Source organism: Ochotona curzoniae, unplaced genomic scaffold (assembly GCF_017591425.1).
Source record: "Ochotona curzoniae isolate NIBS_2020 unplaced genomic scaffold, NIBS_Ocur_1.0 contig_4064, whole genome shotgun sequence".
NCBI lineage: Eukaryota > Metazoa > Chordata > Mammalia > Lagomorpha > Ochotonidae > Ochotona > Ochotona curzoniae.
In genome coordinates, this window is record NW_024466107.1 from 621,424 (window position 1) to 632,069 (window position 10,646).

At 54.8% G+C, this 10,646-nt stretch overlaps 1 protein-coding gene across 3 annotated transcripts in view; it reads right to left on the reverse strand.

Annotated features, from left to right (window-relative positions):
- Positions 1-8,258, reverse strand: part of LOC121159024 (desmoplakin) — a 42,325-nt gene extending 34,067 nt beyond the window's left edge. For all 3 annotated transcript variants that reach the window (XM_040984013.1, XM_040984012.1, XM_040984011.1), the window contains exon 1: positions 8,037-8,258. In XM_040984013.1, coding sequence (XP_040839947.1) covers positions 8,037-8,209 — 173 coding nt within the window. In that variant the 5' untranslated portion in view covers positions 8,210-8,258. The remainder of the gene's footprint in view (positions 1-8,036) is intronic.
- Positions 8,259-10,646: the final 2,388 nt, after the last annotated feature.

Genomic DNA, 10,646 nt, shown 5'->3' on the forward strand with positions numbered 1-10,646 from the left:
CAGAGATGCCCTCAACCCACTCTGTATGTTGGGGTTCAGTTCTCCACTACGCCCCCGACTGCTGCTTCCCACTATCGTACCCTGACAGGTAACAGACTCAAACAGCCACATCACTGTCCCCTGGGGGAGGCCTGGATGCAGTGCCCAGCCCCCACTGCAGCCTGGTCCAGGGCCAGCCTTGGTGGGCATCTGCCAAATGACCCTGGATGCAGTGCCCGGCCCCCACTGCAGCCTGGTCCAGGGCCAGCCTTGGTAGGCATCTGCCAAATGACCCTGCAAATGAGAACTGTGATTTTTTTCTCCTTTTCCATGAATAACTAAATACAAATCAAAAAGACAGTAATAAAATAGAACAATTATAATAACAACAGATTAGAATAAAATTATTTAAATTGACACATCATTTATTTCTGGAATTTTCCTCTTGTACCTCCACCTGCAGGTAACTGACACGATGAAAAGTGCACCTGTGGCTTAGGGCGAGGCAGAGTGGTCCCAAAGGCATGGCCTCCTAGCCTGTCTTGCATCGGCAACAGCCCACCCCCATTGGCAGTGAGGCCAAAGACCTCCTTGGCCAGCACTGCCGGGCCAGACAGGAAGCCAGCTGGATACCTTGAAGGTGCCTCAGTCCATCTGAGATCACAGATGGGTGCCAGGGAGGTGCTGGATAAAGGCACACAGAGCCAGCTGGGCCTACAGGTGAGAGGGTTTCCACCCGTGAGGTTGGCGTGACACCCCGTACACCAGCAGCCAGGCGCAGCAGCCCAGGTTACGCAGGAGGCGCTCCAGGGAGCACACACGTGTTTCCAAAGTGCCGTGTAACCAAGCGTGCGGGGCTCAGCATGCATTTTATTAGCATATACTTTTAGATCATTGGTTTTAATCTCAGAAAATGCATCTAAAATTGCTTTGGCTCATTCATCCTGTAACTCTCATATTGGAAAAAGCTTTCCTCATTGAAACCAATATGAGAGTCGCTAAAACTGGCATTGTGGTATTATGGGTTAAGCTGGGATCTGCAGTGCCAGCATCCCATATGGATGCCAGTCTGAGTCCTGGCTGCTCTACCTCTGATTCAAATTCCTGCCAATGTGCACAGGAAGCTACAGAGGGTGGCCGATGAGCCTGGGGCCCTGCACCTACGTGGGAGATTGGATCTCGGCTTCACTTACAGTTACCTGGGGAGTGACCCAGCAGGTGTAACTTCCCCATCTCTCTCCTCCCCCTCCCCCAGCCCATGACTTTGCCTTTCAAATACATAAAATAAAATTCTTTGTAAAACAAAGTCTCTGCTCTGGTTTGTAGTTACTAAGTTTCTTCTTCAACTGACACAGTGCACTTCAGAAAAATGCAAATTCCGCCCAAGCTAAAGAAATAATTTGAAATAGGACTTTCTAATCTCACAGTCAATACCACTGCTTCTATTCAGAAAGTGGAGATTTTAAATCATGTTGGGAACAGAACTGACAAAACCCAAGGTTGTGAAATTGTTAAAATCTATTTCAGTGGCATGGAAAATTGAAAAGATCAGCTTGAAGAAACAGGAAATTTACCTGCATCAAATCAAGCAAAGGAATACTGATTTCTAAATTGAACAACTGACTTTGGAAAAAACTAAGATTCATGCTTGAAAGTTTTTCATTCTGTCAAACTGTTTCACCTTCAGACTCACGAGGCCAGTGATCGAACTGACAAAGACACTGCCGCGCAAACGTTGTCCCTTAAAGCTGAACACTAAAACTTGTTGAAACAAATCATGGCTCCAGTGTTTATACACATCCTTCCCCAGTGCTGAAAGAAAAACCCAGCCTGGTCTGCTCTGAGCACAGGTCACCAACACACGTCTTCCTTCCTTGTTCCTCCTCTGCCTCAGCTCCGTCTTGATTCAATCAGCAAGCGGAGTCTCCGTGACTCTCTCTGTGCTCAGGTTCAAGGGACAAAGTCCAGGAAACACTGTGTAAATCTTCGTTGGCCATTGTAATTACGTAACGCATGGCTGCTGACCACAAGGCCTGTTTGCTTAGCTCTTTGTAATGTTTCGTGGCATTTCCCACATACAATATGGGAATTTCTTCAAAAGCTTGTAAGTGAAAAGGAAAAAACCATGTCTCCTTCTTCGTTTCCGGTTGTTAGCTTACCCTCCAGACCAAGAGAGCCCTCACATACCAGCTCAAGAGTCAGGTGCTGGTCTCCAGAAGCTGCAAACCAAACGCACTCGGCCTCCACTTGGGCTCTAGCTTTTGGCACGCCGGTGGCCCTGCTGCTGGGGAGTCACGGCTCCCCCACGCTCAGGACGCAGAGGTTTGCACGCAGACAGTACTGAGTGCATGTCTGGCTGGCTGAGTCAGGCAGGAGGTAAAACAGAAGACCAGCTCAGAACATCGCCACTTGCTACCCTGATTTCAAAAGCTCCCCCAGGGAGTGCAGCCAGCGCTCCAGGTCCCATCCCGACCGCATGCAGAAAGGGGCTTCTCTTCTTAGCATGCAGGAAGACAGCCTTATCTGAATCTTTATTTTGTCCTCGTCCGTGAGCTGTGAATTCCTTTCTGGGACGCTCACTCTCCAATTTTACACTGTCAGTTGCTGGACTTCAAGGAGGGGCACAAAGCAATCATCTGTCATGGACTTCACCAGGACTTTGAAGCCACGCAGAGGCGGAACGCACACCCAGCTCTGACCCTGCAGGTGCACACCGAGACACTGAGCACACAGGAGGGACGTCCACTCACGGACAGGCAGAACACACACCAGCTCTGTCCCTGCAGGTGCACACCAAGACACTGAGCACACAGGAGGGACGTCCACTCACTGTGCCTGGACTATCCACACCTGCCACAGTTGGGGACACTGACATGGGGGTGGAGGTGAGGCTGGCACAGGACAGAAGCCAAGTCCTCACTTCCTGAACTCTCCCTGCAGGGCTACTGTTGTTAGGGCACAGCTCTGAGATTTTAATTTGCATTTCTGTCTTGGTCCCAGTCTATTATTTTAAAGACATCTCCTGCAGCAAATGGGATGGGGCAAGAAAAGCAGAAAGAGAAGAAAAAATGAATTGGGTATGCAGGGTAAGGCCTTCTCCAGAATTCCTAACAACGCTGGAGGGGCTGGCATTGTGGCAGTGAGCAAGGCCTCCCCTTGCAATGCTGGCACCCCAGATGGGCACTGACTGGAGTCTCAGCTGTCCCACTTCCAACTCATCACCCTGCTGATGGCGTGGCGAAGCAGTGGAAGACAGCTCAAACGTGTGGGCCTTGCGACCCAACGTGACAGACAGCGAAGACAGGTTTCAGCCTGGCTGAGCCTCGGATGTTGCGGCCTTTTCGGGAACGAATCCGTTGATGGAAGATTGGACTCTTTCCCTCCCTTGCTCTGTGACTCTTTCAAATAAATCAATCTTTAAAAATAAATAAATAGGGCCCAGCGCGGTGGCGCAGTGGTTAAGGTCCTCACCTTGCACGCCCGGGATCCCATACGGGTGCCGGTTCTATCCCGGTGGCCCCGCTTCCCTTCCAGCTCCCTGCCTGTGGCCCGGGAAAGCAGTTGAGGACGGCCCAAAGCTTTGGGACCCTGCACCCGCGTGGGAGACCCGGAAGAGGCTCCTGGCTTCGGATCGGCATAGCATCGGCCATTGTGCTCACTTGGGGAGTGCATCATCAGACGGAAGATCTTCCTCTCTGTCTCTCCTCTCTGTATATCCGCCTTTCCAATAAAAAAAAAATAATAAAAAGAAATCTTTTAAAAATAAATAAATAAATAAATAAGGGCCTGGCACAACAGCAGTAAGCTCCTTCTGGGTCTTCCACGCAGATGCAGGGAGCTCTAAGTGGAGCAGCCAGGACTTGAATCGTGCCCACATGGGATGCCAGAGCTGCAGACAGAGGCTTAACCTGTGATGCCATGGCACTGGCCCAGCGAGTGGCACATCTTAACAGCATGAAAGAAATTAAGCGGGGATGACATATGAACATCTGGTCCTTACAAATCCAATGCCAAACCAACATTTCTATTTGGAATTATTTCCCTATGCAAAAACTTGCATTTGTAGGATGGCAGCCTAAAAAGTCACTGCCAAGATTTCTGGCTTTCCATCAAAGAGCCGACTCCTCCCACTGCCCCATTCCCAGGTGTCAGACAGCGCTAGGGAAGTCACGTTCGTGTCAAAGTGTCTCATTCCGAACAAGCCTCATCCCATCACAGTGTTCATGAAACTGGACTTCACACTCACGAAATGTTTCAAAGACACCGCCCCTCCCAGCCCAAGGTACTGGGGGTGAAAGGGAGTGTTTTATTGAAAGGAATGATTTGCTGTCCAAATCTTGGGGTCTATGGGACCACAACTTTGACCCCTCCCAAGGGGCGGGACCACTGAATCAGCCCGCAGGAGAAAGTAGAAAGCCAAGAGATGTGGCAACGCCTGAGCTAGGAGCACCAAGGCCTTTCAGCTGAAATGCTCCTTCTAGAACCTTCTAGAACCTCCACGGCTGGAAAGACTGGTTAGCTGAGAGTCGAGGGCCCTCGGTCACACCCACTCCTTCACTCCACCCTAAGAAGTCAGCATGCAAGCGTGATGCACATCAGCAGTTTCTTTCTTCCCAAGACATCTGAATCACCTGACCAACAATGAAACTGTGTCTGTATCCAAAGAAAAAAGCTACTGTTGAAAGTGCTTGTGTCTCACCCAGTGGATCTGGCCAACAATTAATCAGCTTAATGCAGAACCCTATTGTCTTTTATTCCCCTAAGCAGACGAAAATCCAACAAGAATATTACTCAATGAACACAATGGTTATGAAACAAATACTTGCCAGGAACACAACACATTAAAAATAAATAGAAAGTTGTGTTAGCAAATAGTTGACCAGCAAAACAGATGAATCTTAATAACAAAGACTTGATCTTTTCTTGGGTCCTGGGATGCGCTGGATTCAAATTCAGCTCAGCCACTCACCTTGCCCTTCCCTCACGCTCCCACGTGTCAAGTGACAAGGTTACTGGGAACTTGAACTCAGGTACATGGCATCCCTGGCACATCCCCGCCTGGCCCCTGGCACATCCCCGCCTGCCCCCTGGCACATCCCCGCCTGCCATTTGACAAGTAATGGTACTACTACTGACGAGAGAGCCGATATTTTTTACAAAATATATGAGCTAGCTAAATTCAGTAGGTGTTCCAATGCTACCCACCCTCGGCTGAGTTAACCTGAATCTTAACTTGAGTGGCTTGCCGGGAAAGTCCTTAGAACACGCAGGCTCTGAGTCACCAAGCCCGCGCCTGTTTACTCAGGCTCTACCTTGCCTCCCAGCTGAAGCTGCGGCTCCACCTGGGCGAGGCCCGCTCTCTCATCCCACTGCCACCTCCATGGACACTTTCATTACCTCCCTCCCCCGCGGGGGCAGGTGCCAGGGCTTCCTCGCACCCACACCTTCTGGAAGCCCCTCCTCCGTGGGCTTCAATGTAGGCCTCACGGCACACACGGTCTGCCTTCTGCGCTCACAGTGGCTCCTCAGCAAGCAGATCGCTGGCGCTTTTGCCCCCTGGAATGCTCGCCGCCGCCCACCCCTGTCTACCAACTAAACAAAGTCTAACTGAGCTTTCTTGCTATGGAAGGTCTGCCTAGCCCCCTCCTCTGGGCTCCTGTGGGAGGCAGCTGGCGCCTCTCCTGGCCCTGGCCCTTTCCCACGCCATCCTTGCGCACCTGTCTTCCTGGAACGCCTACTCCCCTGTGTGGGTCTCCCCAAATCACACAGTGCCAACAGCAGGTGCTCCAGCTCCACCTACGGAATTCAGAAGACTGTGGAGTCCCAGGCCTGTCCTACTTACAGGTCACACTGTGAAGGCACAGGGAGGACCCACGCAAGAGGCCCTGGGTTCTCACGCCAGGCTGGCGGGAGTGGACCCCGCTCCTGGGCATGTCTCAGCTTGCTAGGCAATCTGGTATGTGCGATCCTTTCTCCCACTCTCAAATTCACTGCAAAAACAGACCTGTTCGCTCACGCTAAGAAACAGTAAGTTAATAAAATAGACATCAAATAACGTCACCCCTACCAGTTTCAGTTCTGAAATCCTGACACCGAAGGAAAGGCTGCCGGAACACTCTGCAAGCACGTTATTTCTGAAGCGTAAGGACGGTGTGCTAAGCCTCCCATCGCCGGGTGACCGTGAAGGATCCGTGCGGCCTTGGTAAGGACGGCACCATGAACGTGAAATGCAATCACAACGATCCTGCTTCAGCTGAAAACCTAGAGTTTACATCTTCAAGCCCACGTTGCCAAGCAGGTACCATGGATCAATCATTAACAAAATACTAGCCGGAAGTTGTTAAATAACTTTGTCAGATTCCATCCAACCTTACTCAAAAACAAGACAAAAGCCAGGCAGGTGGCGAGGGGCGGGGTAACTGCCGCACCAGTGAGATGAAGGCTGCCCTTAAAATGTCAGTGGGGAGCAGACAGCCCGGAGAGGGAAGACTGGGCTCCAGAGCAGTTTATTTAAGGAAGGGCTGCATACAAGCACCCCAAAAGTCAACGCCACACAACTCCGCCAGCAAGGGTGGCAGCCTTTGAAATAAAACAGTCAAAATCCAGGCAGCGGCTTTCCTATCGGTGTGTGTGTGTGTGTGTGCGCGCGCACGCGCGCGCTTTCAAAAGTAAAAACAAAAACACCACTCACCTGTACTTGGAAAAACTTCTGGATCAGAAAAAACATTTAGGGTTGTGACCGCAGGACGCGGAGCAGAGGGGCCGGGGCTCCCGGGGCGGAGAAGCCACTCACGTGACAAGGTGAGTTCTGACAAGGGCCCCCTGCCCACAAAACTATGATGTAACCAGAAAAACAGGCCGCGCGGGCCGGACTCCCGCCCGGAGCCGCCAGGAGCTGGAAACACAGGGTCAGCACTTGCGGGCTGTGTGGCAGGCGGCAACACCCCTGCAGGACAGGGCGGGCAGGACACGGGGCAGGGCACTCCTGCGGGGAATGGCACACCTTGGGCACCCCCAGAGCCCCCCACACCGACAGCGAGCAAAGCCCCCCAAGCAGGCCGACCTCCCGCGGGGTCTGCCTCCCCTCGGGCAGGCGAATGTAAAAGCCGATAGTTGGATAATACAGACTTCACCTTGGAAACAGATGGGACGACTCCCTGAAAGAAACGTTTCCAAGGGGAATCTTAGTAAAACCTGCGTCGTGAACCAAGGAATCAGCTCGCAGAAATCTTCCTTCTGTACAAAAACTACGCGGCAGAGAAAGAGTTACGTGGGTGGATCAGGGTTAACAGATAAGCGACCCAGGCTAGCAGAAGTATGCTAAGCACTAAATGCTCACAAAAGCTACGGAAGGAACCTCGGGCCTGTGTGTAAAATCCCCACAGTTAAACTCAGCCTTTTCCCCGATCCAGGAAGTCTTGGAGAAAAAAAAAATCGATTTCAGGGATCGGTAATATAAAACAAATAAATACACAAACCAAACTTAAAACCCAAGTTTCTGATTCCTCGCGTTCGCTTGGCCTGTGTCCCCTGGAAATCCCCCGGGAATAGGTTTGTTCAACCAATGGGACAATTTTTTCCGATTGTAAATAAAAAGAAAGATTGAGACGAGCCGGATACAAACATGAGAAACTTGGTGAAAGCCAACCGCGCAGGAGTGTTTTCCAGCCGCTCCGCCCAGCCCCGGGCCTGGGCCATCAGGGTTGGCGGCTCGGGGGCCCCTTCTCCAAACAGCCCGGCGTGGGCAGGGGACCCCCGGGCTCCGGGACGCGCCCTCGCGAGCGCCGGGACGCGCCGGCGACCCCGCACGCACCCCGGGCTCCCGCGCGTCCTGCGCAGCCCCGCGTCCAGGCGCCCCGGGCCAGGCGCAGAGCCCGGCCGGAGAGACGCTGCGCGCAGCCCGGGGCGCAGAGCCCGGCCGGGCCCTCGGCTGACTGACTTCTGGGTGAGGGTCGAGCCCCGGCCCCTGGCGCCCGCGCGCAGCCTCGGAGGAGGCCCCGGCTGCCGCTGGCCCGCGGCCTGGCGCTCGGCGCCGACGGCGCGGGCCCGGTACCCACCCGTAGCCGTCGGAGTTCTGGTCCACCGTGCAGCGCCGCGAGTAGTACATCCTGCTCGTGCCCCCGCCGCCCCCGCCGCCCGTCACCTCGAAGCGCAGGTCCGGGCCGGACTCGGCGCGGGTCAGGCGGCCCAGCGTGTTGATCCGCGGGTGGGAGCCTCCGTTGACGCTCATGGCGACGGGCACTCGGGAAGGGGCGAGGCGCGAGGCGCGCGCCCGGCGGGCGCTCGGGCAGTCCCGGGAGGGCGGCCGGCAGGGCCGAGGGGTGCAGCGGGCGCGCTCGGGGCGGCCGCGGAGCGGGAGCTGCGGCGGGAGCTGCGGCTCGGAGGGCGGCGAGGGCGCAGAGGAGCCGGGGCGCGCCGGGGTGTCGGTGTTGGTCGGCGGGGCCGCGAGTCTCCTCCCCGCTGGCAGCCGGCGCCCGGGCCACACCTGGCCGGCTCGTCCCCGGGCGAGGGCGGGGTGCGGCCTGCCCGCCCCTCGGCCCGCCCTCCGCGCCCGCCGGGGGACGCCAGCAGGGCGCGGTGCCGCGACCCCGGGCGCGACTGCGAGCGCTCGCCCGGCGTGGGCCCCGAGCGCCGGCCCGGCCCTGGAGGATTGCTGTGGCCCCCGGGAGGAAGTCGCCTGGAGTGGAAGAGCCGCCCGCTTGCACACTCGCTCACTAAACGTGTACTTTGGCTCATCCCGGGAAGCGATAGCGACCAGCGGAGAAACAGGAGGACGCGGAGAGCCGGATGGGGTTGGTTTGGGGCTTTAAAAAAAATGCAGTAATCCAGGAAAGTGCTTCAGAAGTCTGACTTCTGACATATAACACCGATTTGTTTTAATACAAAGAACCACCGATTTCTACGAATCTCCCCATAACTGATGTCTTTGTCATGGAGATGAACAGGACACTACAGCCGACTTTTCGTAAGAGAATGAAACTTGAGGCTGCGACTTCCCGGCTCCTCCCAGCGGCTCCTGACCCCCAGAGCACTCCGGGTGCCTGTCGGTACCCATCTCTGGGGTGTCTTCTCCCTACCAGGGGACAGATAGCATCCCACTGGGCACAGAGGAAGGCTTGGCAGCCAGAACGTTCCAGCAACCTGTTCCAGGGCCACTCCCATTTAATGGCTGCGAGTGAACTAGCCAGAAGTGCCCTCCGACCGCGCGCGGGGATCCCACTGTGTCCCACCCCTGCTTCCGGTCACTTGCAGGCTGTCACATCAGCCTTCAGGGAGCACGAAGACCTTTCGGCATTTCTCTTCTGCTCCAATAAGGCCAGACAATTCGCCCTGAAACTGTAGATTCTCCTAAAGTATTGTTGAATCGAGGGGAAAAATACAAAAGAACCCTCCCCCCCCCAATCAAACTACATTTGCAGATTGTAAAGGATGTTGGTAGTTTTGTAAAGTTTGTCAGCCCTTGACCATGAAACACTATCTTGGACAAAATGTCCCTTTTCTTCACAGCTCAAATTCAAGGAGCTGGACAGCCAAGGTGAAAAGGTGACAGCACAACCACTGCTCCTGTCCCAGGCCTGTCCCGTTCTCCGACGTGCTCTGTGAAGGAGCCCAGGCCAGGCTGCGCAGAGCCACCTGGCTCCGAGACAGGGACGCTTCAATGGACAAGGCTCAGGGAGTCCTTAGCAGTGACTGTCACTTCTTAAAAGAGCAACACCGGTGAGGACAAAAGCCCCTCTCAGCCAGGGGGCACCTGGGAGAACCCACGTGGGGCAGTCGGGAACGCTGGGGCTCCCCACACACTCCACCCAGACTCCAAAGCTCCCTGCGGTTACGTGATGGGAAGAGGGAGAAACAGAGCCTGCCCCTCGGGCTCTTCTGCTAGTCACTGCTTCCTCAACTCCTGCAGCAGCTCCCCCCAAAGACCTGCCGCTCACCACCATGCAGACCTGCAGAGAGAGGCAGGTGAGAGATAAGACCAGCGAAACCCGTGGACGTGCGAGAACCCAGTCCTGCCCACCACGCTGGGGGGTCTGGGCTGGCTGGCGGTGCAGCGACCACCGTTCTGTTCCTGGTGCTGAAGCTTCCTCGGGCAACAGATGAGCTTTCTCACGTGCCAAGAGGAGATGATAGTGACGCTTGCTCTCCAACTCTCCAATGACCTAGAGAGTAGCAACTGAGACTGGGAAACGTGTCTTAGAGCTCACAGGTGTCGCCTGTGGGTCAAGGGCTTGTTGAATGAGCGCCTTTTTGCTTCGTGAGTCGCTATACCTTCATTGATTCACATTTGCTGGTTGGACTTGACTGGACATCCATCCGCACCAGGCATCTGCAGCTTTAGTGCAGGACACAGCGAGAGAATAAAGCCAGATATTGTTCCGTAGGTTATCAGATGGAACGAGACAGGAAACAAGCAGCCAGTCACAGCAGTGCGGCGTGAGCTGTGCGGTGTGAGCGTGGCGCGTGCAGAGCGGCTCCAGAGCGCGTGTCCTACAGCAAGCTTCCTCCACAGTCCCTCCACGTCTTCCTGCGCTGAGCCACGCAAGGGCAGCTATTTCTGCCCTGCCACTTATAGATACCGTGCTGGGACTGATAGCGACAGGTCACTGACGGGCAGCCTTCCCTTGGCCGACCTTGGAGACGACCTTGCAGTTGGGAAAGAGCCATTG